Source organism: Eleginops maclovinus, chromosome 21 (genome assembly GCF_036324505.1).
Source record: "Eleginops maclovinus isolate JMC-PN-2008 ecotype Puerto Natales chromosome 21, JC_Emac_rtc_rv5, whole genome shotgun sequence".
In the NCBI taxonomy this organism is placed as follows: Eukaryota; Metazoa; Chordata; class Actinopteri; order Perciformes; family Eleginopidae; genus Eleginops; species Eleginops maclovinus.
The window spans coordinates 2,778,278-2,804,794 of record NC_086369.1 but is presented as its reverse complement, the minus strand read 5'-3'; the positions used below and the strand labels follow the sequence as shown (position 1 = coordinate 2,804,794).

The 26,517-nt window shown below is 43.8% G+C and overlaps 3 protein-coding genes across 3 annotated transcripts; 2 read left to right on the top strand and 1 right to left on the bottom strand.

Annotated features, from left to right (window-relative positions):
* Positions 1-8,537: 8,537 nt before the first annotated feature.
* Positions 8,538-15,786, top strand: itprid1 (ITPR interacting domain containing 1). Its single transcript, XM_063874028.1, has 11 exons — positions 8,538-8,617; positions 8,974-9,176; positions 9,260-9,756; positions 10,098-10,158; positions 10,702-10,814; positions 10,963-13,092; positions 13,563-13,678; positions 14,101-14,212; positions 14,518-14,772; positions 15,070-15,120; positions 15,457-15,786. Exons 2-10 carry the CDS (start codon positions 8,978-8,980, stop codon positions 15,115-15,117), a joined length of 3,531 nt encoding a protein of 1,176 aa, XP_063730098.1. The 5' UTR covers positions 8,538-8,617; positions 8,974-8,977; the 3' UTR covers positions 15,118-15,120; positions 15,457-15,786.
* Positions 15,787-16,666: 880 nt separating this feature from the next.
* On the top strand, positions 16,667-18,003 carry ppp1r17 (protein phosphatase 1 regulatory subunit 17). Its single transcript, XM_063912313.1, has 4 exons — positions 16,667-16,793; positions 17,364-17,454; positions 17,605-17,763; positions 17,875-18,003. The coding sequence occupies exons 1-4, from the start codon at positions 16,707-16,709 to the stop codon at positions 17,943-17,945; spliced, it is 408 nt and encodes a 135-aa protein (XP_063768383.1). The 5' UTR covers positions 16,667-16,706; the 3' UTR covers positions 17,946-18,003.
* Positions 18,004-18,773: 770 nt separating this feature from the next.
* On the bottom strand, positions 18,774-25,876 carry pde1ca (phosphodiesterase 1C, calmodulin-dependent a). Its single transcript, XM_063912789.1, has 17 exons — positions 25,660-25,876; positions 24,304-24,354; positions 24,056-24,203; positions 23,599-23,712; positions 23,093-23,275; positions 22,818-22,884; positions 22,624-22,740; positions 22,393-22,533; positions 22,179-22,279; positions 21,981-22,109; positions 21,712-21,813; positions 21,079-21,199; positions 20,887-20,968; positions 20,706-20,808; positions 20,224-20,387; positions 19,863-20,087; positions 18,774-19,706 (listed from the first exon to the last, which is right to left on the bottom strand). The coding sequence occupies exons 1-17, from the start codon at positions 25,742-25,744 to the stop codon at positions 19,546-19,548; spliced, it is 2,094 nt and encodes a 697-aa protein (XP_063768859.1). The 5' UTR covers positions 25,745-25,876; the 3' UTR covers positions 18,774-19,545.
* Between the last annotated feature and the right edge of the window lie 641 nt (positions 25,877-26,517).

The following is a 26,517-nucleotide window of genomic DNA, read 5'->3' as shown; positions in this document are numbered from 1 at the left end:
GCCTTCAGGAGCATTTTCTCATTTTGAGCCTATTTCTTGTAAATACTGCTGTTTTTTAAACTGTTAGATACACTTTTTTGAAGGAAAACTCTAACACTGGATTAGAGTAAAACGTCCTTGGTCTGAAATGATCTATTTTTAGAATATGACTTAAAAGAAATGTCCCTTTGAGCCTCATTTCATTCAAAAGCAGCCTGTATGTGGATGGCACATGGCAGTGTGACGTGTGAGGTGTGAGGCTTAAATATAAAGCTGTGAATATGGATTGAAATAAAAAACACTTGGAGGATTGATTGGCTGTGTAAAGCTATGAGCCACAATGGAGTCAGGTATAGTTATTGCAAATGGACAAAAGAAGTCCTGCAATCTTGCACCATCAAACCAATTCCTCGATCAAGATTGAAATACCCCCCACTTGATCCGAGCCGTGATACAGACAGGAGCACATTTGGAAGCTTTGGGTAGATTGTTGCTCTTCAGATACTAATGCAACAACCACTCAAACATGAAAGACCCCACCGTGTTGACAATAATTAGTGTATAAAGAGCATCGCAATCACCTCTGACACACACACACACACACACACACACTCCATAATTTTGCCTTTCTTTTTTAATGTCTTTGCAGGGAGCACTGTGGAGACTCCTCTGTTTGGAATAAATGTCATAAGCTTAGTAATTAAACATGCTCTATCTCCATCTTCCAGCGGCATGATGATTCTTTTATTAGAAGTCGTGTTTTATAATGAAGCGGCTTAATGATCCATGTCTCACTGAGGAGCTGCTCTGAGGGGAGATCTCAGCATGGCAGTGCCACGGCCTGCTTTTACAGTAATGGCTAACCCTTTGCCAACATGCAGTGCCAGAATAGGAAGAATAGTACTTTGAGATTTCATTGCCAGGTTCATATTTGTATTTGGTGCTTCTACTGTGGCGTCTTTAGGGAAGCGTCATTGATTGAAAACCATGTTGAGCCACATCTTATAAAATGAGAAATGTGAAAAAACCAACAACAACAACATGGTAGGTTTTAGGAAATGGTTGACTGTGGTGTCGGATAAAGAACTTTAACATGCAAACCATGATATCACAAATGACCGAATCCTGAAAGCATCCTAAACCATTTTTAATTATCAAATCATTTTCCAAACAAACAACCACACATGTAACAACCACATGGCGTCCACCGTGTTCTGTGAGTTGTTCTGCGCTGCGATTGGTTGGCCACTGGCACGGTCTTCCTGAGCCACAGATGATCCAAAAGGCCCATCTGGCAGCCCGCTCAGGGTGCTGATTAGTCATGGACTGGGCCCCCTGCACCCTGCCCACTCCCCTACTGACTCCCTTGGGTGCTATGCCACCCACAGACAAGCTGTGCATATGGCCGCCTCCTCTCAGAAGCCTGCGGCCCCAATGTGTGGCAAAGATGAAGTTCAGAGCCTACATTTGTTTCCAAAAATCTGGAATTCCATGAAAATGTTTAGTTTTATTCAGAGAAATGATATGACAAGTGCATTAGAGACGTTTTATATTCAGGTGTGGCTTTAAATGCTCGTGTAGTTCAGCCAGTAACACCTTTATCTATGTAAAATGAAGCCAATCAAATTATTTTTATACCATCGGATAGTTGGGAATGTTCCTAAAAGGGATCATAAAGTTACCTAACACACATTCTTATGTGAGCTGATGCATACACTGTATATGTTTACATTACACACATGCTTTATCTCAGTTTATCTCAAGTTCTCTGAAGTGGAGAGCACTTTGTTTAAGGTTGGAAATGTTTTGTCCCCTCCTAGTGGTAGAAACAAAAAGGACAGCAGTCACACAAAGACAGCTTTCACATACATACACAAACACACACACTCTGGCTTCTCGTCTGTTCTGTATTCCTTCTCTCCTGAGTACACACAGTTTAACTATTGAAAGAGGAACCATTTGCATTTTAAAGATAGCCTATCAGCTCAGAAGCCTGCTGCTGCTAACAGTCATACAAAGTGTTGCTGATAGCAGACCTAGCCTTAAACTTTTCATAAGCTACAAACTCCAAAGCTTTACAAAGGTTTGCACCATTCAAATCAATCAATGTTGCTAAGCTGTGTTATATCCGAAAAGTCAGAAATACTAGTGACGCATGTGTGTGACAGGTTTTCACCTCACGAAACCTCAACCTTTGCATGATGATATAAATATACACGGCGAACAAATGCACTTGTTAGGGTTGGACAGAAAGGGTGTTACTGGGACAGGAAAAAAGCAGTATGCAAATACCAAACAGTACGAAACACTGACAAGAGCAACAGTGACACCTTTACAAACCTGCAGCATGCATTTGTTTGTATGCTACGCACACCCAGGAACATGAAAACTTCTCCTGAAGTATTGTGGCCACAGGCAGGCAGAAGCAGATAAAAGTGGAGCAGGAAGGCATCAACAAGTCAGCCAGGGTGTAATATTTCCTTGTAGGGCTGAGGAGTCTGACCAACTCATTTGCATGTCCCTCCTTTGCTCTGGCATGTTTACCATGCGGGACAGGAGCTGAATGAGAACTGCATTGCTCTGCCTGGAAGTTCAGCTCTGCATCTTCACAGAGACTCCTCACTGTTGGATCCACTCCACTGCTGCTGCTGCTGCTGCTCAGGACAATATGAAACCAGGAAACATCAATCCATACACAGGTGTCTATGCTTTTCTGCTGGGTTTTAGTCATCATTTGATGAGCTGTTGATACCTCCATGGCGTTTAAAGGAGCTCTTGCCAAGAGGACCAATCTGGCTGCATCCAGGGTCTACTGGAGCAACATGGACCTACCAGGGTTCATCCCGGATCAGGACCAGGACGATAAAGGTACGGAAGCCATACAAATATTCTTTGTGAGCCAACAAACACACACTGTGATTAACCCAGGCTTTAGGTTTAACCATACTCACGTTGTTGTCAAAGTAAAGTTAACCTAAAACAAAAGTTACCTCTAATTATTTACTGCTTTCAATTTAGTTTGTTTTGCATTCAAGCCATCATAATATGAACTTTGTTTGAGTTACCATCAGTGAACATCAGGGTTTCTATTATTGTTGCTCAGTGATGCTTTGTTTAAGGGCGCGATGTGGATAATAGTGGGATGGACTCCCCAAATTAAGTCAAGTTTTGATGTCAGGAAGTCATTCAGGTGAGGGTCAATGCCTCAGAAGCAAATAGAAGATTTAGAGAAAATTGGGTAAAACATCCAAAGCTGTGGCCAGTTATAGATATGGTTCTTTGAAATCCAGGGATTTTAATAAAAGCATTTAATAGAGAGAGTATCCAGTCCCTGAGCAGCTCTGAAGCTGTCCATACAGAGAGTCTGTCAGGGGAGATGTTGCTGTCCATTACTCCGCTCTCACTGCACACTTCCTTCTTCTCTCTCTTTATGTGTTTGCTATCAGTGGTTACTTGTCAGTGGCTTTATTATAATGTGTTGCATCATGTCAACCGCAGGAAATTCGAGCCAGGACAGTGTCAGGAAATGGCTCACCACCACAGAGTGAGTATTCACATGGGAATCCAGGCTGCTGTAGTGATGTTAAAAGTCCAATTCAATCATCTGTTGTTCTGTGTTCTCTTACACATCGTTATGAACATTACAGCTTCTGCTATGTGCTGCATGTAAACATACCATGCACATGTTTGGGTGGTGCACAAACCATATGAAATACAGTGTTTGGCACACAATTATCATAATGTATTGCCCACAAATGTGTGTGTGTATTCTCCAGTGGTGGAAAGTAACACAAATTATCAAGTGCCAAACTTAAGTACTATTTTGACACCTGTGTACTTCCCTTGAGTATTTCCATTGTTTGCTACTTTATACCTTTACCCCACTGCATTTTAGAGGCAATTTATTTACTCTACCTCATTTATTTACCACTTCTAGTTACTGGTTACATACAACAACAACAAAAACACTAGGTATGCTTAAATGATATAAGAGTATGTGCTAATTCAATTGAAATACAAACCAATTCATTTTAAAGTATATAAACCTGGCTCCACAGTGACGAACTGCAACAGTAAAATGCTCTTACGTGTATGTGTTAGTGATTAAAAACAGGATCATATAATATTTCATGATAATTAATACTGTGAACAGAGCCAGTCTTCATATTGACCACCTTTACTTTTGATACTTCTGTATATTTACTTAAGTAACATTTTACATTCAGGACTGTTAGACCATAGTACTTCTACTCTTACTGAAGTAATCTGAGTACTTCTTCCAACACGGTGCTTTCTCAAACCTTGTCCCTCCTTCTGATAAAACGTGACCTGTGTTTGCAGGGAAGATGCAAAGCACGAGCCACTGCAGGAAGCCGCAGGTAAGACCAATGGAAATCCCTGTCTGCTTTCACAGCAGGGAGGCGTCTGTCATCTTTATTCTGTGTCAACTTTCTATGGTCTTCTTCCTCCCTGTGTGATTCAGCGGCACATGATGGTGAGTACATGTTTGCTTGGTTCGGATGGCTTCTGTAGTAGTCAAGTGAGTTTTTTTTAGTGACTGCAGTGTAATGAGGTTCGTTCTGAAGTGGTGACTGGCTCGCTAAACGTGTTATTATGTCACCCGAGTCATTAGCGAGTGTGAGACAACGCAGACATACAGTAGCTGACATGCGGTATACAGGAGCTGTGCAGTAACAGTTACATAACAGTGGTTAAGAGGATGAGTTCCTGCTGCTGTAGTGTTAGAAATACCAAGACGTTACCTTTTGAACCACGTTTATAATGCTCTTTTTGAGATTGAGATTATGTCATATCAGTGCTTTACTTGTTAAGGACTGTTTTATTTTCCAATGCTGAATTTAAAATGTTCTTAATAATGACACTTCTAACGGTGTGAAATCAAAAGGCCTCACTTTAATGAATGTAGTGCGTATTACCTAACTACACACCCCCCCCCCCCCCCGAGGCTAACCCATTCAAACAGCATGCAAATGGTGGTTGAGAAAACCATGGGAACGGCAAATTGCTCCTCATGCGTCTGCCCGCTCCTCCCCCCATCACCTTGAAGAAAAGCAGTGCTGCCGGGCTGCTAGTTACCCAGGAGGCCTCTGTCCACTGTTCTGGGCTTTTTGGGGGTCTTAAAAACTCTGGGATTGGGTGTTTGTGTCGATCGGCAGATATTTGGTGAAAGTTGTTTCACTCAAACACACTGACCTCATGGTGGCAGTAGAGGCTCCAGCTGAAATCTAGTTTCTGACTGGAAGAGCACAAACAGTTCATTCAATCAGGTTTTTGGACTCCAAAGCAGCAAAATAGGACCCAAAATATCGTTCTCTCTACCCTTTCTAATTTAAATGTGCTATACATCTCACACTCCTTTTGAACAGTCTACATTTCTATATGTCCAAAGCCTAATCTTCTAATTTATTGGTTTTACTTAGAGTTGTGTTGACTTGTTTGGCTTCGGCTGGTGTTGAAGGTGTGCTACTAATGGTAAATCTAACTACTTTAAAACAGTACTAGAAAATAGTCACAACAGGTCAAATAAAACGAGCAGACTAAGATCTTCTTTCTTTCTATCATGATGTATGTAATATAATTTAGAGGTTCAAAACCTGTCAGCGTCTACCTCCTAGGTTGCCTATATCTGTGTCTCTTGAAGGCTGGGGCCATGGGAATTGTAGTCTTTGTGTAGTCCCTTGACTACAGAGGTCATATATAGGTGTCAATATTATCTGACCTGTCTTTAAGACCGTTTGTCTTAACAGTTTTTCCGACATGCTTTATAAACATGATCCCATGCGGCTGAACCACAACACAGTGATGTTCCCTCCTATCTCCTGCTCCTCATGCCGTGTGTTCTCTCCCTCCTGCAGAGCCTCTGAAGAGGAGCCCCAGCAGTGACGATGACCTGGCCTTGGGGCTAGAAGGTAAACAGCCTCCCGCTCTGGACTTGTAAGGTGACATCCTCAGCGGGGAATCTTTACAAGCCAGTCTGGCAAACACATTCAGCAGTTTAGGAAAGGATTTATTTATGTGTCAATCTTCCAACACCTACACACACACACACAGAGGATTGCCAGAATCTGCTGTGTATTTATACTGAGGATGGTACAGAGGGCTGTGGGTACACTCAGGTCCAGACCTCTAAATGGATTGAATATTTTCCTGTACTGTGTATTGCAACTTCAGGACAGGGCACACTGACTTAATTTCAGAAGTAGTATGCTTTATTATCCTCCTAAAATATGAAGTGGCAGGCTACACATAAATATCTAGGTTGTCTAAATGTAGAGTAGAGACACAGATCGTAAATCGGCAGTATTTTGTCCTGTGTAGAGGATGAGGAGGCAGGGTGGATGTCAGCTGTAGGAACAGAGGGACGGTGGCCAAATCTGATCTGGTTCCACTTGTCACCCTGCAGTTGGACTAAAGACTCTCCCTAGTGCCATCATACCCTTGCATCTTTGTCTGCTCTAAAGGCATGGCACTTAAAAACATCCCTCACATAGATGCCTGCAGGTTGTCAAAGCAGTTTTTGACATAACTAATGTGTGCATTAAAACAAAAGTGTGCAGAAAGAGACAGACGACTTGGTTCTTGACACCATGCCAGTGTCAAATGGAGTCTGGGATAGAAAGGCAGAGGCTACTGCCAAAACCCAAACACCCACTGGAGGAATAAAGAAAAGAGGGGTGGGGGGTAGAGAGAAACGCTTTCCTAATATAGCTCAAGGAGCCCTGACACCAGACCTGGACAGGATGTGCTGACTCTGAACCAGCTGAGAATCAAGGAGCCTGGCTTCTCCCTCTCTGCCTGTGTCATGTCTGGCCTCATGTGCCCCGTCTACCTCCCCGTCCTGATAACATGACTTCTCTCTCCTGCAGCGTCTTTATATGGTAGCCGGGGAGTGAGGACGGTCCAGGAGTTTCTGCGGTAAGGACGCCTCTCTTCTTCTTGTTCTCCTCTCCTGTCAGATGTGCATGTAGAGGGAGGCTGATCTCTAGCACGCAGCTGGAATCCATGCTAACACGTATTATAAAGAAGAATATGATCGGCCTACGGGCGTCTAAAGCTCCTGTCAGTTTGAGCTCTAGACTCAACATATCTGCCGTACGACTTATCTATATTTAATTCTTTATTGTTGGTTAAACAAAATAACTTTATAAGTGTCCGACGCTGTTGTGTTATCTCATGTAAGCACATTCCCTGTCTGTTCTGAATACCACTGAGAGCTATCTGTGACTCTTCCTACGAAGCCCAGCTCTATAACCCTGTATTTTACATTCCTTCATAACACAATAGAAAGGTTAACACGTTGTAAAATCTAATAAAAGTGTTGCTTATGCGGTCATGTTCAGTCCCCTCTTTGGCAAGAAGTGTTGTTACATCTAATTTTGATTAAGTCTCTGCTAAGACTTTGCTGTGACTATTTTAAAACGTTTTAATGTTATTAATTAGTTATAAAGCTTAGTTCAAACAGGAACACAAACACTTTTCTACAGTCCAGGGATTAAAGGGTTGACAGGATGGAAGATATTAAACACATTATAAAGATAAACATTTTGCATAACTGCACTTGAAGCAGACGGGGAGCCTCATAAATGCATTTCGTATAATCTGCTTACAGAAGCTCCATTATTCTTAGACGCCTGGTTCAATGCAAAATAGGGAGAGTACTTCAATAGCTGTTCCTGTGATGAGTTACAAGGAAGAGTTGTTATTCTCTCTCTGACTACTTTTTAGAATAAATAAATAAGTGCCCTTTGTTTGATTTAGACCCTGTGACTGACAGCTGTTGGTTCAGGAGCTTATGGAGCCGTACAGAAAGTTAGACATATACCTACAAGTCATATTTACCAGGCAAATAAGCCGCAGTGCACACAGCGCAATTTGCATAGAAAGCGAAAGCATCCGAGGAAAGTTATTACAACGCCTGACAGCTGAGCAGAAAATATGAATCAGCTGCAAAAGGGCAGAAGTATAAAAGGTCATGCCCAACATGTTACGCAGGGTTATGATCGACACAGAGCTGCAGCACCATGTGAGTACAGCTGGGATCCACTGCATGGCCGCTTCTTATTCTGGGAGAGCAGCGTTCATTCAGATCTTAAATATTTCACACACAGGGGGTTGATAGGAGGCTGCATTTTATCTGAACTTTCCATATTATTATCTCTATTTAATAATCTGTCAGACAAGTGGTTTTCAGACAAAAAAAATGAAACCAAGCAACTTTTTTTGACTGTTTGATATTAATGGGGCGTGGTTGTACACCCGACACAGTTAGAGTAAAACAAGAGGATAATAAATAATCTTACAGTATGATCTTATGAATCATTCCAGTGTCAAATGGCTATGAGCGGTCCAACTTAACAATACCTTCTTTATATATTATAACAGTTAACTCAGCCAATGCAAAGAGCCAAACTAACAATGAATTTGTCCGTCTCAGAAGTTCTGAATCAATAACTGGTCGTTTTTTATAGTCATATTTTTTATGAAGAGCGAATTATTATATTACAATTTGAAATATGTGATTTGTTTTGTTCTTCCTCAGGTGGAGCCGGTCGAGTCCTTCCCTCAGCCGGTGGAACAGCATCAACTCAACAACCTCAGGTCACTCCGGACCACTCAGGTTAGACACACACGCACGCACACACAAACAAAAACTGCAGAGATTTGAATGGAACTTCTACAACAAAGGCTTATTTGGCTTTGATGAGCATTTGTTTCACATGATAAAAATAGCATATTTAAATCATTTGCATCAGTTTCAGCTTCATTGGACAACCTCGCATGATGCAAAAAAGGAAAGGCATTAGAGGCTTTGTTTATTTCCATATCTGGATCATTGCTGGTTATGCTGCATGGTTCTCTGTCAGGGCTAGAAGCGTGTGGGGGGGGGGGGGGGGGTCATGCATTCAGCTTTATATCATGGATTCTGACACCTGTGCTGTTCTGATCATGGCTCCGTTGCCTCCCTGTGGTCAGTGTGATGGACATACTGAACCTGTGGAACGATGACCCGGAGGAGGTTCTGCTGGAGATGGGCTTTGGCTGCGATGAGCCCGACCTCTCTGGACGCATACCGGCCCGATTCATCAACTATCAGTCCCAGGCCAGAGGAATAAACCTGCAGGTGTTTCTGGAGGCCCAGCAGAACCGGCTGGACCTGGAGAACCCAGACGTCAGCAGTATGTCTAGATTTTAGCCCTTTTGAGTGTGAAAAATCTTTCCTAACAGATGATAACAAGATTTCCCTGTCTCCTCCCTCCAGATCGTTTCAGACAGCTCGAGGTTCTCCATCAGGTGACTACAGCGTTCTCCTCACTGGTGGGGTCTTCCTCCCCCCTCAAAGTACCACTGGGGAAAGCTATGACTCCTGAGGCCCGGGAGAGGAGGAGGCACGTAGGCATGCTGTTCAGACGAGCATCAAAGAAGTCCCTCAGCCAAAACCCCAACCAGAAATCCACTACGCCTACTGCAGACTCTCCTCCCTGCGCTGCACCCGGATCCATGCAACCTCCGTCCAGCCTCAGTGACAATAAGTCCACTTTAAAGAGAGCCAAACCTGGAGTCCTGGAGACTGTGTTTCTGAGTCCTCTGGCAGAGGAACAAGGACCGGGACCGGACCCAAATATGGCTGCTTTCCCAGTCCAGGAGGGAGGCCTCAGACACGAGCCCCTGACAGAGGGTCAACCCAGACCCCCAGGCAATGTTTTACCGAGGAAGAGGAGCCCGGGGCAGACCAAGGAGTCCTTTGAGATAGAAGAGGCAAGTTTTTGGTTAACCTTCAGCATCCAGTCCTGACAATAAAGCTGGAAGCTTGTTGATGGTTAAAAAATAATCAATATCTTTGTGTTTTTAACTCAATATTAAACAAGTAAGTTGTATATTAATGCAGTTACTAGGAGATATGATATGATATGATTGGCACCTCCTAATAAAATGCAATCCCATAGAAAAAGTTCACTAACTCATACCCTTAATATAGAAATATATTATTATTATTTATCTTTACTAATATAAGATTTGCAGCAGTGCTGTTCCAATGGGAATTCCTTACACATCTTTGCTGTTGTTAACATTGTCCTTCTTTATAAATATCATTCAAGATCCACAGTTTTGATGAAAGCAGTGTCACAGGGAGCTACACCGGAGGAGCAGAACATTTAGGTGGGTCTCTAAACCTATCATTGTTTATCAAAGTATTCTAAATGCTCCATCTCTTGCTTGCTATCTCTCTTTCTCTACATTTCCACTTCTCTGTGCCTGACCAAACTTTACGACACCTGAATGAGACTTTTACACCGGCCGCTTATTCGGCTTTGAAGAGTGTTTGTTTTCCATGATAGAACTATCAAAGGGAATATAAGTATGTAAATCATCTGCACACAGTTTCAGCATCATTGGACAATCGCGCTTTGGTCATTTCCATTTGGGGATCATTGCTGGTTAGACTGCAGGGTTTCTGTCAGGCCAAAACATAGTGACATCCAGCCAACCAATCAGAGCAGACTGGGCTCTGGTTTCAGACAGAGGGTGAAAAGAGGTGCTGCAGCACAGACAGTCTGAGAAAAATAAAGAGCTTTCTGAACATTAAAGCATGGAGACATGATGATATGAACCTGAAAATTAGCATAACATGTCCTCAATAAGTGGGGAATATAACACACTGTCCCTCTTTCTGATTCCCTTTCCTTTGTTGTGTGTGAGTAGCGCGGAGTTTCATACGGACCAACAGCTGCCAGTCAGACAGCAGTGGGTTTTTAGAGGAGCCCATCATCCCCTCCCTCGGTCAGCAGGCGGCCCCCGGACAAGACGTCCTCAAGGTCTCCTAATAATGCACATCCTTCACAATGAAATACAACCCTAAAATCTGCTGTACCCTTTTTAAATCTCTCACACTGACAATGTGCTTAAGCGTGATGTACTGCATGTCTCCGGCTGTTTGACTCTGTGATGTGTGTTTGGTTACAGGCTCTGTCAGGCCTGTTGGGAGGAAGCACTGACAGCGAGAGGCCAGTCTCCCCCTCTCCGACCCCTCACAACGCTTCATCTCTCCGTCTCTCCTCATCTCCAACCTCTTCTGGTGTGGACAAATCTCTCCTTTCCCCACCTAGTCTTTCACCAGAGCCTTCGTTAGTTGTCCCCCATTCCCCATCTCCTAGTCTGTCGCGCCTCCTGGAATCCAACCTGCAGAATTTACAGAGCGAGACACCACGTGATCAGGATCGGTCGTCCCCTTCTTCGCCGCCTGCCTCTTTAATTCCGGAGTCAGAAGAGAAAACTGAGGACCAGGGTGCTCCATCCCCCCGCCTATCTGGTCCATCCCATGACTCTGAAAGCACAGCATGCCCGAGTGTTCCTCCTCCCCCCTCATCACCCTCTCCAAATTTGGATTGTTTGTTTTCTGCACAGTCTGACTCCTCCTCTGGAAACAGAGAGTCAGAACAGTTGGCTTCACACAGGAACCCCCTCTCTGACTCGTGTGACACATCATCCCTGCGTCCCTCCTCTTTAGCCTCCCCTGAATCCCTCTCACAACCGGAAGTAAATCTAGAGGAGTCCCTTTTCCCAGACGGAATAAGCCTCTCTGATCCACCTACCGATACACTAAAGGAAGAGGAAGAAACTCCCTCCTCTTCCTTCTCTCAGTCAGACATCATCAATCCCTCAGCTTCTCTTCTGGACTCCTCTGAGTTTGAGGAGGTTTGTCCCACACCACCTTCTCCTAACCCTTCCAGTCCAGCTCTTCAACTCTCATCACAAGGCCATGATTCAGATGGTGAGAGAACTCCAGGCCTTTCAGAGCCGTCCATCTCCCAACAGAACACACCAAGTCCCGATGAGAACACAGACCCTGATCCAGCCTCTCCTGTCCCAGATGTTTTCCAAAAGAATTGCCTCTCTTTAGACTTTGAAGATCCCCATCAGACGAGTGGAAAGGGAGGGGTGGAGGGTGCTGACACTGAGCAGACTCCAGAGGCTGCTGTTTACATCTCAGACACACAGAGCTCTGCATGCCTGTCAGAAAGTGCAAGATTAGTCTGTGAGGAAGTATGTAACCAAACAGAAATAGATCCGCAGCTCCCGTCCCGTAGTTTGCATGAGGAGCTTTCAGCTGGAACCCGACCGGAAGAGAGTCGAAGGGGATCAGAGAGGGAATCACTCACAGGGTCTTCAGATTCACCTGATGATGTGCCAGAGGTGCACAGCAGAACTGAAGTGGAACCAAAGGGTCTGATCAACATCGAGAGCCTGGACCTGGTGTTTCAAACCTCAGTGGACGGCTCAGGAAGTGAAAGTGAAGATATGGAGGCATTTCTCGAGCGAATTGATAACGAAGGGCGAGTCTATTGGGCGGAACCGGTCCAGGTTTCCAATCTGACTCCTGAGGCAGGCAGCCTTGAAACCCATGACGAATCTCCTGGGAATACAAATTCAGCTGTTTCCTCCACAGGAAGAGATATGACTTCATCTGGGTCTCACTCAACAACCATGGACACTAACCAGACATGCAGAAATGCAACCTCCTCCTCAGACACACCCTCCTCCTTGACACGACCATTAGCAACCCCCGTTGCAAGTTCCACCCTGAAACCGTCAAGCCGCTCCGTCTCCGTCCAGATGTCCTCCTCTCCTTCCTCTCATATTGTCCACAGGACGGACGTCCCCTTCATGCCTGACTCTAAACGCTCCCCGGTCCCTAGTGTCCTCTCTTTGGACACCTCCAGCCCTTTCCGTGCCGTGCAGTCATGGACAGACCTGCACATGAAACGAAACACCCTCACCCAGAAGTTATCCCACGGGCTGCTTCATTCTGCCCCGTATGAAGTCACCGTGTCCACTGGGATGATTCCAAACCCTACAGCGAACTACTCCTCGTCTCCGTATTTGCCACATGACTATCTCCCTGCTAGAAATCCTATGTCGGTGTCTCTGGATAAAGGGCTGTGGGCCGATGAGGAGGAGGTGGACAAACATGGAGGTGAATATGAGGACAAGCTCTGGGGGGGTCCTCACACTGCCACCATAGCATGCTGCTCCTCCTGCGACCAGCAGTGCAGCTGCGGAGACGACTGGCGACACACTGCGGGAAATATTCCTGTGAGTAACACAAACACCATCATTTAACAAGTTCTCTTTTCTTCTTGAAGTCACCCTACATGTCTCTCCTCTTGGGTTCATATATATATATTTTAGCTTCCTGTGTCTCTTTTGTATTCACCAAGGTCAGAGACAGGAGGGGGCTGTCCATCTTCCACTGAGTCACGACGTTTCTGCTTTGATATAAATAGTATATTTGTTGTCTTGTTACCATAGTTCTTGAGATGGAGTCCCATTCATAGCTAGGACCTTATTATCACATCAATGCTTCATCTGCATGTGGAGTTTGTGGAGATTTTGACAGAGGTGTGTAGTAGGTGGTACACAAAAGCTGCCTTACTTCTGATCCTGCCGTGCTTCTAGGCCTTAATTGTTTTTGTATGTATTGTTGAGCAAACGTTACTTAAACGCATCTATTATATATCAATTCTTTAATTTCCATTCATCCCATGTTCTCGTTATGTTGGCAGTACTCTCTGGATGAGTTGGAGGAGATGATGCTGTCTCTGCAGCAGTTTCGCTCTGTGCTCAGCAACATGGAGGAGCAGCTCTCTGAGGAGCAGGCTGGAGTTTACAGTGCTCTCTCGTCCACGACAGGTACACAAAACACAAATACAAACACCCTGACATGCTCTACTGTGTCAACATTAAGGTTCCAGTATGCTGCTTTAGTTCATACTCTGAAAATTAGAGTAGGAGGAAGTCTTTTTCCTCAGGTGGAAATCAATCACAAAAGCAGCTAAAGGTCTCTATAGTAGCACGTCCAACAAAGACCTCTGTATACTCGGCGGTCCTTCAGAATAACATTTAAATAGAATTCATCTTTTGGTTATGAGGTAACATGATCAAGATGAACCATTTCCCCCGACCGCTTTTACTATACCAAATGATCCGTCATCACAGTAGTAATGATCTTTATTTGAAATGTATTTGCTATAAGAAAACTGTTTTATTTATCTGAAAACTTAAGGCTGACAATGAACCGTGTATTTCTGTGTGTGTGTGCAGGGTGAAGGTTCAGGACATAGAGGAGCTGAGGCAGGCGGTGAAGCAGGAGGCTGAGGAGCTGGAGATGCAGCTGAATGAACTGGCTCATCACTACGACGACAGCTTGAAAATGGTAACACACTCACAGAAAGTCCCCCCGATAGAGAATGAGGTTTAAAAAAACGAATTATATCAGAACAAAACCAACAGAAAATTCCAAGACAGTGAAACAACACCAGCTTCCTGTCTTCCAAAACCACCTGCTGCCTGTAGCCAATCAGGGAGGAGCTCTGGGATTGTTGCCCCTTTAACCCAGGTGTCATCAATCTGTCCTGATTGGAGCTAATTAGTATTCACTATCACAAAAGATATGAATCAAACCTGCCTCTAAAGAGGAATATGAAAACATTAAAAGTGGTATCCCTTGTTCCTGAGCAGAAGATGCACAGGCTGCTGGATGAGCAGTCTCTGCTCTGCTCTCAGCTCAGCGTCTCACCTGGAGCGGGTCCCCCATCGTCAAGCCCGGCCCCCGGCAGGACGGTAGCCACTCAGTGCTGCATGCTGCCCGGGACCCCTGCAGCAGAGGTGCAGAGCAGCAGGACCACAGAGTCCCTCAGACAGTCCCCCCCTGGATCAAAGTGCCTCTGTGAGGGCCTGGACATGAAGCTGGACATGATGGGCTTCCTGCAGAGAGTGAGACATCACATTATTATAAGTAGAGGAGTCTTCTTCTATTGGCTGATATATTTAAGATGTGTCACTCAGTTGTTATCAGCAATCAAGATGGGCAAATGACATCAAAATAAAAGTCACATTTTTGGAGATATGATACAGAAGCTTTATGCCTCACACTTTTATATTATTTGGTAAATTGGTGTCGGCTCACATTTCTAACCCAGAATTATTTCCATGTGTAACTACTCAGTGTGAATGACATCCACTAAATGCATGACACTACTTTCTAAATACTGTGTGTGTCCTGTGTTTCAGTTGAAGGAGTCTCTGCGTCATTCTGTGAACACAGACTCATTGGAGTAGAAGGTAGGAGTAATTATTAGTCCTTTAATCATTATTTAATCGACGGCACACATCTGATATAGAAATTAATTTATGAATGGATAATTTGTTAGAAAGCCAATATTTGAGGTCAGCAAGAAAGATGATTATATCCTTTCTTTTCCTGCAATACATCTAGAGTTTCTCATTGTATTAACATTACAGCTGCTATCCAATGAAGTAACTTGCACATTTCGAAAGCCTCATTTTAATTTATCATTAAATAAGGATTGATTAAATGAGACCCTAACCCTAGATCAGACCACACAACTGATACTAATAAAGACTTATACCCTCATTAACCCTTATACCCTTATACAGGTGTCAGCGGTGCAGCAGGAGAACCCGGGGGCCTGAAGTCTTCCATTGACTGAAGAATATTTTTTCAGATTTACACTTTTGTGATCATTTTGCCTCTAGAACCACTACAAGCTGCATGAGAAGCAAACTTTGTTGTAAAGGCAGAATGTATAATAAAACAGCAGCAATAACGGCATAGGATAGGCTGTTTTAATATATATATAAAAAGCACATTTACAGAATATATATTTATATAAATGTAAGTATTTAATACAGATACACACGAGGCTCAGTGTACGCACGACGCTCCGTATGAATAATTCCACTACAATAAACCATAGAACAGTGAAACATGTCTGTGCTTTCCTCATGTTTGTATATTTGTTTTATTTCACATTGAGGTTGTTGTGCTGGGGGACGTTTGGAAAAAAAGGTCCAGCAAACAACAGCACACACACTTCAGCAGGACGTCTCAATGACCAGAGAATAATCCCCCCTCGACACTTCAAAAGACGCGGGTTTGATTATCACAAGTGTTTTTTTGTAGGAAAGAGGTGATGTAACTCAGAAGAACATGACCAGAAACACTCTGTTCACTTCTACACATTTCCAACTCACGTCTTATTATTTTATGTATTTATTTGCGATACAAAAAGGATGTGTTCCTGAAACTAAACTCTGTATATCTTCCTTTTTACTGGAATATATTACATTTTGTATGTGCACTTCCAGCCATTACCATTTTTAATCATTTCCATGTCGTTTGTAAATGTGTACATGTTATTACTTTTTTACGCTGCTGTTTTTAAAACTGATTTGATTATTTTTTAAACTGAAGTAAGAGCAGAACAATATGTTTTACCTATATGGACAATAAAATGAACTATTTTAAGAGAATAAATGTTTGAACAGCAATATTAATGTATAATCTATCCGCATCAAGCTGTCAAACATTGTTAGCCTGCAATGCTTATTAGCATCTTTGTAAAATAGACAGTTCCTCATGATTTGAAGGTTAAATAATTGGAAAAAGAACGAGTTCTTTTCTTATGTATAAATGTACAAAGCAGATGAAAATACAGATATGATGAGGACGTTGTATAATGTCAGCAAGGAGGTGCAACAGAGGGTTAGCTAACAACTCTTTTTTATTGCGTACAATGGGAGTGTGTGTTCGGATTTTCTTAAAAGGAGCTAATTAGACTTATTGATATTCAGCCGCTCTTCCAGTAGCTGGGGTTGGTGGTGTTGGTGGGGGTGGGGGGTAGATAATGGGATCAGGCAGAGAGGATGCTCCTCCTCCGAGCTTCATAACCCTCACTGCCCTGCTCTGTGTGTGTGACACTGCTGAGACTGAGGTAAGAACACACTTTGGTTCTTCATTCATCACGGCTGCTAATCTTTCTCTGCTTTGGTTTTATTTTTGCAGCAACATTTGACATCATTTCTGGATGTATTTGATTTTGTATTTATTGTTTTTACATGGCATGCTGGCTGTCTTCCTTGGTCATTTGGAAAATCACAAAGTATTGCATCTGCTTACTTGACACATATGTTGTATTTGGACACGTTCAAAGTGTAAAGAAGAGCAAAAGAAAGACAAGATGTTGTAATGTCTGGACAAAGAGCTGGAGAGATTTTATCCACACTTGTGTTCCTGCAGTTTTATCTAAAAGTAAAGCAGATGATTCCATGAGGCAATCATACACACGCACACACGCACACACACAAACTCACAGCATTGAAGGGCTTTATCCTTTGTTGGTGTCATAAGGTCCACTCATGAATAATGGATTGTGTGTGTGTGTGTGTGTGTGTGTGTGTGTGTGTGTGTGTGTGTGTGTGTGTGTGTGTGTGTGTGTGTGTGTGTGTGTGTGTGTGTGTGTGTGTGTGTGTGTGTGTGTGTGTGTGTTATGTGATACGTGTAGAAAGCCCAGAGGGCCTCAGAGATGACGACTGGCTGTGTGAGGTCGACCCTGGAGCCTGAGCATCGACTGATGACACAGGAGAGCAAACAATGTGAGCACAGAGCTAAATGAAACTAAATCGCACTAAGTAGAGAATAATTGAGAAATGAAATCATTATTATAGCTTTTTATTCCAATTTAAGGGAAAAAATCCTTAATTTACATTGATTTTTACCTGAATGATGTCTTCCCTGGCTGGCAGACAAGTCGGCGCTGGAGAGCCTGGTGGACAGGAAGTCAGAGATGAAGGACGATGAGGAGGAGGTGAAGGCTCTAAGCTCAGAGGACCAGGAGGAGGTCCTGAAGAAGAAACCTCGCAGAAAAGACACACCCGTCCTCAACTCTCCTCCACGTATACCAGGTCCTCACCATTCATTCTGCTCCGCTGTCTCAAAAACAGGAACCATCCTAACGTCTGTGAAGTGTGTTTTGTTGTTTAATTGACAACCTGTGTCTGCCTTCCTCTCTTCAGGAGTGAGACAGCTGAGAGCGGAGAAGCAGATGGTCCACTTAGAGGACGAGGAGAAAGATGTCAAGGATTAAAGCCTGTATTTAACTTTTATTTAGATGTCAATAAATGTTTACAGTCTTATTAAATGTTGCCTTGGCCTTAAGATTTGTTTGTTTTTCTGGCACCAGGACATTGGCTTCAATTCAAAAAGTGCCATCTTCTCTTTTCCTTCTTAAATGGCCTTTACCTTCCAAGACTCACCTAACTGGAACGTACCACCTGTGCAGACGGGGGGAGCTAAACAGAGCAGACATCCAAATCGCAGAGAATAATGAGCGTACCGTTAATACAAAATCTGTAAGTTACTTTAAACATTTCAATCTATCTATGGGCTGCCATCCATAGCAACCAACACACCCATTATAATATCTTAGAATTGATTTCAAAACTGTCTCCCCCGTCTTCCTTCATGTTGAAAGTACCTGGACCCGTCCAACTCAGAGGACATAATGAGACACCTGTTTGCTTGATTGAGCAGCTGGTCTACACCACCGACTAATTAGGAACCACAAAAATAACATGAATTTATGAAACAGAGGAAACTGTGTGTCTTTAATACCACATGAATTAAGAAAGTATCAAATAAACTTAAACTAATAATTAAGCAAAGACAAAAACCCTGTTCATCGTGGGGAAAAGTGACTCCCATTTCCCAATTTGAATGTAATTATTGTACATCAATTTGCTCTTAATTTTGCCTGATATTTCCTCAATTGTTCCTATTTGTTTATCGTCACTTAATGAATACGTGAAATGAGAATGAAAAGACACAATAAAGGAAGCAAAAATGTGTGGTGTAAAGCAGTGTGAAGATATTTACAACTTTATTTTGAAGAACGGTCAAGAGTGGTTGTTTTGGTTCTGGTGCAAGACGTATTGAAGTGAAAAGTATAATAAGTTCCTTTGCCCCTCAGTTACTGTGCACCCTGCAGCTCAACACTTCAGTAGTTAATCCTACACAGTTCTCACATGTAAAAATATCAATCCACTGTGTTCGTTATATAACCAGTTTTTAAATCAACGTGCAGCATTTAAAGTATAATACTAACCACTCCTGTCATCAGGTTTGGCTTTATGTCTCACTCTTTAACTCTTCAATAACGTGGAGGGCTTTTTTGCAGAAAGCACACAAACTGAGCTCTGCATCGGTTTTGCCCGGAAACACTCTGAGAAGTTAGAACAACATGATCGTTTGAGACAATTCAGCATGTAATAAACCCTGTAAGCCTTAAATATAAAACAATCATGGCAAAAACTCACACTGAGACTGAGTTAAATTACAACAAGACACATGAATGTTTCAAGAGGAGTAAGACAAGCAGTGGAAACAAAGGGGGAAGCAAATGAAATCTAAATCATTCTTATCAATACACCTACATAATCAGAAATACATTCGACACTAAAATGTATTTAGCAAAAGTCGTACTTTTAGGAGCATTTCCTAAATAAGTAATTAAGTTGAGAGACATCCAAACGAGGGCGGGGTGGGGGGGTTAATACACCAGTTACCTATACAGGATTCAAATCCAGCAGGAGATCTGCTGAAACACAGGCTGTATGCAAATATTAACAAAGACCCATCATCGCGTGACTATATCTAATGATGTGACATCACGCTGATGCACTTTAAGGTCACTTTCGGCGACGCAGGGAGATGCGCTGCAGTCTCCGGGCTTTCCCCCGGGCATCAATGGGCCGCATCTCCGTGACCTTTGACCTGACCAGCCGGTAGGAGCTGGCAGTGTAGCTGGGTCTCTTGCAGTAATGAATCAGACGACACTCAGGCTGACGGCCTGCAGAGACGGCAACATGACAGTTAGCAAGGACACAGTACATTAGTATCTATATATTTCCAATACTAATCAAAGGGGTCACATAAAACCAAGTGAAGCACAGGTAAAAGTGCAGGTACAGGTAAGTGCGCTAAGTCGGTAGGTATGCGTGTGTACCATTGTGCTGCTGCTTGTCTGTGTGGCCTTCAGGTTTCTTCCTGTCGGTGCACTCAGCTCCTGCACCTGAATGATTGTCTCCTCCATCCTCTTTAGGCGTTGGCTCCCCCTGCTGCCTCCTGCTCTCCTCCTGTCCTGTGTTGGGTCTCGACTGTTTCTCCTCCTCTGTGTTCTTCTCCAGCTTGCCGCCGTCCTCTCCCTCCTTCTTGGTCTTTTCTTTCAGATCTACACGACACAACAGACGACACAAAGACCATTTAGAAATCAATACAAGCATTCTGCTTTGTCCAGTATAAAGTTTAACTGGCCTTTATTGAAACAAGTATTGGAGTAAGAGATATTTAAACATCATTGAGGATACCTTTGTCTGCCTGGGTCTTCCATGTCTCCCTGTTTTGCTGGATCTCTTGGTTCCACGTGACCTTGAAGCTCTTGAAGTCCACGGTGGTCAGAGAGCAGCTTCCCTCTGAGCCCGTACTCTTCACACTGGACTGCTTTCCATCGATGCAGCAAATACTGTTGTCACTGTGGAGAATCAGTCATTTAATAACACAAAGAGTAAGAGAAGTGTGACTGTGGTGTTCCCGTGGCTTCAGTTACTTCTGGAAACCCTACAGTCAGTGTTTGAGCTACAACAATGGTGAAAAGCCTCTGAATAGGAGCCAGTATAGCTTACCAATCCTCCTCTAATGGCCCTACACTGACATCTAGTGTCCAAAATATGTCTGACATCAATGGTAAAGCAATATATTAGGGACTTTTTTACATTTAATGTGTCAGAAAACATTTTGTTCTGGTTTATGTGAGTCTTGAGGAGTGTCACGCAGAACATGAGGGTCTCACCTAGAGTTTCTTAAGCCGGCCTCCTCAATAAGCGGTGACACAATCCTCTCGATCATTTCCGCCAGCACGGTGAAAGTTGGCTCCACGATGAAGTCAATGAATCCTGCAGGACACAATCAACATGGTTAGAACCAGGACATCATGAGGGTAGTATTTGTTGTCTTATTATAGTATACCCTACCGATCTGGGACTGGGCCACCAAAGTGGATTTGCGGTCACAGAGAGGAGAGAAAGGTAGACCCAGCTCTGCCTCTTTATCCCCCTGAAAACAAATCCAGCAACACAAGACTTCACTCTTACTGGATTTAACCGTTTCTTTCCTGTGGTGTGTGATTGTATTTCCTGTTAGGTTTACTGTCAGTCAGTGGCTACCTGTCTGAAGAACTCCTCCAGCAGGGATGTAGTCCAGCGGTGATGGAGGTCCCAGCGCTTGGCGGGGTGGCTGATATCCGCAGTGTGCAGCAGCAGAGATAAGGCCTTCGGTTTGTCTATCCTGCAAACACAGTCAGTCAGTCAGAAATATCACTAGCACAGCTGAAAACCTGCCCCTCTTCAGCTCCATGAATCATCACATCAAATGTGTCCCAAGAAACGTCAGCCAACAAGTCCTGGCCTGTGTCGCACCTCACCTCAGGAGACATCCTGAGGTGAGGTGCGACAATTCTCCTCTGTTGTCACACCCTGATTTGTCCAGGTACATTTCACTTGCTTTTGTCAGGTGGTCTGGTTCAGTTAAAAGGAAATTATAGTACAAAATGGTGATAGAATATTACATAAATACACCAAGTTGCAGCCGGTATAAAAATGTAATAGTAATTATTGCTACTGTAGTACTATGTCACATTCAAACCATAGACTGTATATGATTTAAACATATACTCCAGGTTCTACAATGATCTACACGACAAAACGCTAAGTTATACTGGTGTTAAACCCATGATGTGATAGTGTCAGCATCCCCTCTAAGGTGTCAACGAATCTGACTCGGAATGAAACGGTACTCACGTCTCTGGCTGCTGCAGGAAGCCCTTCATGGCTTTGATCTGCTGGAAGTGGCAGGACATGTCTGTGGCCAACACCATCTCCACCACCAGTGTCCGCAGCTCTCTGAACACGACAAAATTGCACTGGATTTAATTATTAATGGTTATCAAATTGAATTTCAAAAGCACAAATTAAGTCTGCTAGTTTCCCATGACGCGACACAAGGCTCCTCACACTGATGCTGAAACACCTTAAATGATGACACATCCCCCTCAGGAGTTAGCTCTCACCTCCAGTCGTCTTTGGAAAGATTAGAGAAGATGTTCATCTCGTCCCCGGCCTGCAGGAGTCGATAGGCCGCGCTGACGTGGTAGTTCTCCAGGACAGCTCGGTCATTGTACAACATGGCTGTGTCCGACCTGCAAAGCCCACGCAGTTACTTGTATGTTTGATCATTTATAACTCAAAGGACCCTAGGTGGGAGTTACCTGGTCTGAATGTGGAAGTTATTGGTGGTTCCTGTGTGTTCAAAGTCGTGGATGGCGGCCGCAAAGATGATGGCGAAGATCTCCAACTCAGTTAACCAGTGCTGAGAGAGAGAGACAGAGATTAGAGATGATACTTCTTCAGGAGTCAGAGGAAAGAACTCATTTCCTTTGAGTATCGGAAAGCTCTATGTTAGCCTTTTGCATCCACACTCACCACCATGCCGGTCTTGAGCAGCAGGTAGTGGATGGTCTGTGTGACATCAGCGGCATGCATCAGGTTGTGGTAAGGATTCTTGTATTTGCTGTAGCCCACCTCCAACGAGTCCACGAACGACATGAGGGCTGAAATAGGGACCTGCAACAGAGGAGGCGCAACGATAAAACATTTGAACCAGGAACTGTATTAGAAACGAGTACAATCACTTATCTGTAGAATCATTCATACCTTGAAGCGATTGATCAGGTCGTATCTGGTGAGCAACTCGTAGAAGACAAATTTCAGAGCGTGGTCTCCACTCGCCTCGTTCAGCGCGAACACATCGAAGGACCACATGTCCAAATGCTGGAACAGATTCAGTTTATTCAGCACTAAATAAATCCTGCATCTGCAAAATCTACGACAAAACCACACATTAATACCTTAATCACAGTGATGACGTTTGGGGGATAACTAAGACCGGCCAAGTTGGAGGTTCGTCGGTACATCCTGCCACAGAGATAAAACACAATGTCAAACTCACTGAATGCTGCACTGATTGTTAGATTAGGAACTTCTTTTCGTTCTGTTTTATTCAATCAAATCATTTTCCATCTCTCAAACGTGCTACAAATTATTTGGAATTGGCTGAATAGATAAACCAAAATGCATCCAAAACCAAAATGCTGTCTTGTTAATACAAGTATACCAAACACACCTCTCCACAAAGATGCCAGCCTGCACTGCGTGGACGATGCTGCGGAAGCGCGGCTTGTCTTCGTTGCGGCGCAGCATCAGACCCCTCTGCCGGGTGAAGGTGGAGGCCAGCCAGTCCCGGACCTCTGAGGGCACCGTGTCCGACTCGATGTCACTCAGCTCATCCTCCAGGTCCACCAGCCGCCTGCAGAGAGAGACATAAAAGCTAAGACTCATACAGTGAATTCGATGCTCAGTTTCATAGATTAAACCTTCTTTTGGTTTGTGGAAAATGTTCATGGTGATATAATTGTCAAATTGCATTCACCTGAGGATTAAGATTCAGAGTTGAGCTCACAGTGTGTTTGGAGTTTAAGCGGTTAAACACTGAGAACAGTGTTGCCGGGCAACAGACACAGAAAGACTGGTTCTGTGTGAAGGATGTTGTTTTTGTACAACTTCCCTGGCTCCTCTGAACTTGGCCTAAATTTACTTCAACACAGTTCATGTTTTGAAGTGGTTTCTTGCCTGGTTTCTTCAGTGTAGAGAGACTCTAGGACTGAGGCGGCATTCTCCAGGTTCTTCTTCAGGTCCGCCACAGAGGCCTCCCCCCTCTCCAGCTGCTTCACGAGACATCGCAACCTGCAACACACACCGTCCCACCATCAGCAACACACCTTTATACAAACAATGGCACACGCTTGGACTTGAGTTCCTAAAATCGGAAACATTTCACTATAATCGTTTTACAGCTGAATGCACTCTTCTGTTCCCATCTGCAGAATGAGGTAGAAGCTAGTAGCCACCGTTGTTAACCCTTAAATTAAAAGGCATTTAAAATGGAACTAGTTTGTGTGTGTGTGTGTGTGTGTGTGTGTGTGTGTGTGTGTGTGTGTGTGTGTGTGTGTGTGTGTGTGTGTGTGTGTGTGTGTGTGTGTGTGTGTGTGTGTGTGTGTGTGTGTGTGTGTGTGTGTGTGTGTGCGACCTGATAGCAGTCTTCTCCATGGCGTCGGATGAGTCAGGGACGGGCAGCTCATCAGCCAGGATCTCCTCGGAGCTGCGCGAGTCAATCTCTTTGGGTTGAGTGGTGCCGGCTTTGACAGCGGTGCAAAGTGCATTCTGGGACCGTGAGCCTGAAACGTTTCCATACAAACACTGATAATATATCTACCTCTATTACACAATCCATGGCCATCACTTGATATAGAAAGGGGGCATTTCTTGTGAACTCACGTGCAAAGCGGGCCAGTGGATGGCGGGAGTTTTCCATTCCCTCATTGGCAACTGGAAAAATGATCATTGGTTTTTATAAGTACGGTGTTTAGGTAAAATGCAAACGAAAAAATGGTGATGTAAAAAATTTAAATATGTAACTACGGATAAATATAGGATAATCTGTGATCCAGGAGGACACCTGCCCCTCCACTCAGAGAGGGCAAATATAGCAGGATTACTGTGTGTGTGTGTGTGTGTGTGTGTGTGTGTGTGTGTGTGTGTGTGTGTGTGTGTGTGTGTGTGTGTGTGTGTGTGTGTGTGTGTGTGTGTGTGTGTGTGTGTGTGTGTGAGACAAGTGATTGGGGAGGATGAGTGTGTGGCTGGAATCAGACATAGAAGGAGGAAATAAAGCACATCCACTTCATTAGTGATAATGACTCCCTGAGCTCAGCACCCTAACAACACATACACACACACACACACACACACACACACACACACACACACACACACACACACACACACACACACACACACACACACACACACACACACACACACACACACATTTACACCAGTCAAAGTGATGTCACATTTATGCCATCTCTTCTGGTTCCCATAGAGACAGCAGTCAGTAAACACAGACACACACAGACGCACACACACACACACACACACACACACACACACACACACACACACACTGTAAAATGACATGGCCTTCACAATTATATTCTCTGTATTCTATTACAGATTTAATGTGTGGAATGTGTGTTTTCATATCTGTGTGCTCCAAGTATCAGTCTATACAGCCACAGATCACGCTTGGATGTGGGCGTAGTCTTATTGTTTTGAGCCCAAATTAAAAAGTGTTTAAATAACATTCATTGTCCAACTTCCTGTCCATGACCAGATACTGACAAGCCTTTCCACACGGACAACTGTGCTGCCTAAAAACCAATCTGCACCACCTGGTGCACACGCTCTTTGACTACAAGCTTATGCAACTAGGTGATCTCTGCCTAGCATCACCTGTAGACGGGGGAAATGAAACAGGAAGTGAGAGGTTATTGCTTTTCTGTGCATACAATCCTGGACCACGGCTGTAAAGAGGCAATTTATGAGCAAGTAAATGAAGGGAAACATGGACAGATAACAGAAAACGGGGAGCATTGATGAGTTTTAACCCTGAGGATGAGTCGATAACGTCTGGCTAACAGTTGCTGTTGGATGGTGTTGGAACAGGAAAGGGCCAAACTTTCCAAAACACTAAGAGTGAGCATCAGCAACTCAAATACCATAAACCTTGAGTAAAGAACACCACCTGTTCAGCAACACACACACACACACACACACACACTGAGGGTCTCTTACCGATGGTGAAGCTGAATCCATCAATGCTGAAAGTGGCACTCCGACACTTTTTGATCCCCTGTTTTTTGGACGTTGGTTCTGTCATTGTGGCTCCTGGTGTGTGCTCCTCTGCTCTCTGAGTGGCTGTGTGTGCAGAGAGATGTTTCCCACGAGAGGCTGGACCCGGAGGCTGTTCCCCTCTGCGTGGCTGTAACCCTGGCAGTGCTTGTAGTCCCGCTGGAGGCTGACGGTGCTGCAGAGCTCTGAGCAGCCGTGTTCAGGAGGAATGCTGGCCTCCTCCGCCCCTCCTCCTCTCTGCTCTTCATCCCTCAAGGCCACTGTGATCCTGCAGCAGCAGCCACAATGGCAACTCGCTTCAGTTTCTGTCTTTAAAATATGTATTGGTACATTTCCTGTAGAACCCTTCTCCAATATGTTTAAACCTGACTACATTTTGTTGCACATTTTATCTGGTCAGACACTGGACCTCGTGCAGAACAACTTGTACTTGTGTTGTTGTAGGAACTATGAAAGAGAGTGTGTGGCCGTGACTATTTCTTTCTCACACTCAGAGCAAGGTACAAAGAAAGGATTGAGTATCCCTGACCTATTGTACAATCATTTACAGATTGTTTGCTTTCATCCACAGGGGGAAAACATTCAAATCATAATAACTTAATCTGAAAACATTTCTATACAAATATTCACTTCATCTTAACAAGATTTAATGCTAAATTAATACAACTCACAGGGGGATCATCATGGCTGCCAGATTAGAGGAAGATTTGGGGGATTTGGGCACAAACCTGAACCCTGCCTCATCTCAAATCTGTCATTTAACTTCCTCTTTAATCACATTGATTAGTCCTGTATTCACCA

Excerpts from the sequence above, each read along its gene's own strand:
- ppp1r17 (XM_063912313.1), top strand. The coding sequence starts at position 16,707 with ATGGGATCAGGCAGAGAGGATGCTCCTCCTCCGAGCTTCATAACCCTC. Across the intron at positions 16,794-17,363 it reads GTGACACTGCTGAGACTGAG|AAAGCCCAGAGGGCCTCAGA; the intron begins GTAAGAACACAC and ends TGATACGTGTAG. Across the intron at positions 17,764-17,874 it reads CTCTCCTCCACGTATACCAG|GAGTGAGACAGCTGAGAGCG; the intron begins GTCCTCACCATT and ends TCCTCTCTTCAG.
- itprid1 (XM_063874028.1), top strand. The coding sequence starts at position 8,978 with ATGGACATACTGAACCTGTGGAACGATGACCCGGAGGAGGTTCTGCTG. Across the intron at positions 9,177-9,259 it reads GGAGAACCCAGACGTCAGCA|ATCGTTTCAGACAGCTCGAG; the intron begins GTATGTCTAGAT and ends TCCTCCCTCCAG. Across the intron at positions 13,679-14,100 it reads GGAGTTTACAGTGCTCTCTC|GGTGAAGGTTCAGGACATAG; the intron begins GTCCACGACAGG and ends GTGTGTGTGCAG.
- pde1ca (XM_063912789.1), bottom strand. The coding sequence starts at position 25,744 with ATGACAGAACCAACGTCCAAAAAACAGGGGATCAAAAAGTGTCGGAGT. Across the intron at positions 23,276-23,598 it reads CTCTACACTGAAGAAACCAG|GCGGCTGGTGGACCTGGAGG; the intron begins GCAAGAAACCAC and ends CTCTCTCTGCAG. Across the intron at positions 22,741-22,817 it reads ACGTCATCACTGTGATTAAG|CATTTGGACATGTGGTCCTT; the intron begins GTATTAATGTGT and ends AATCTGTTCCAG.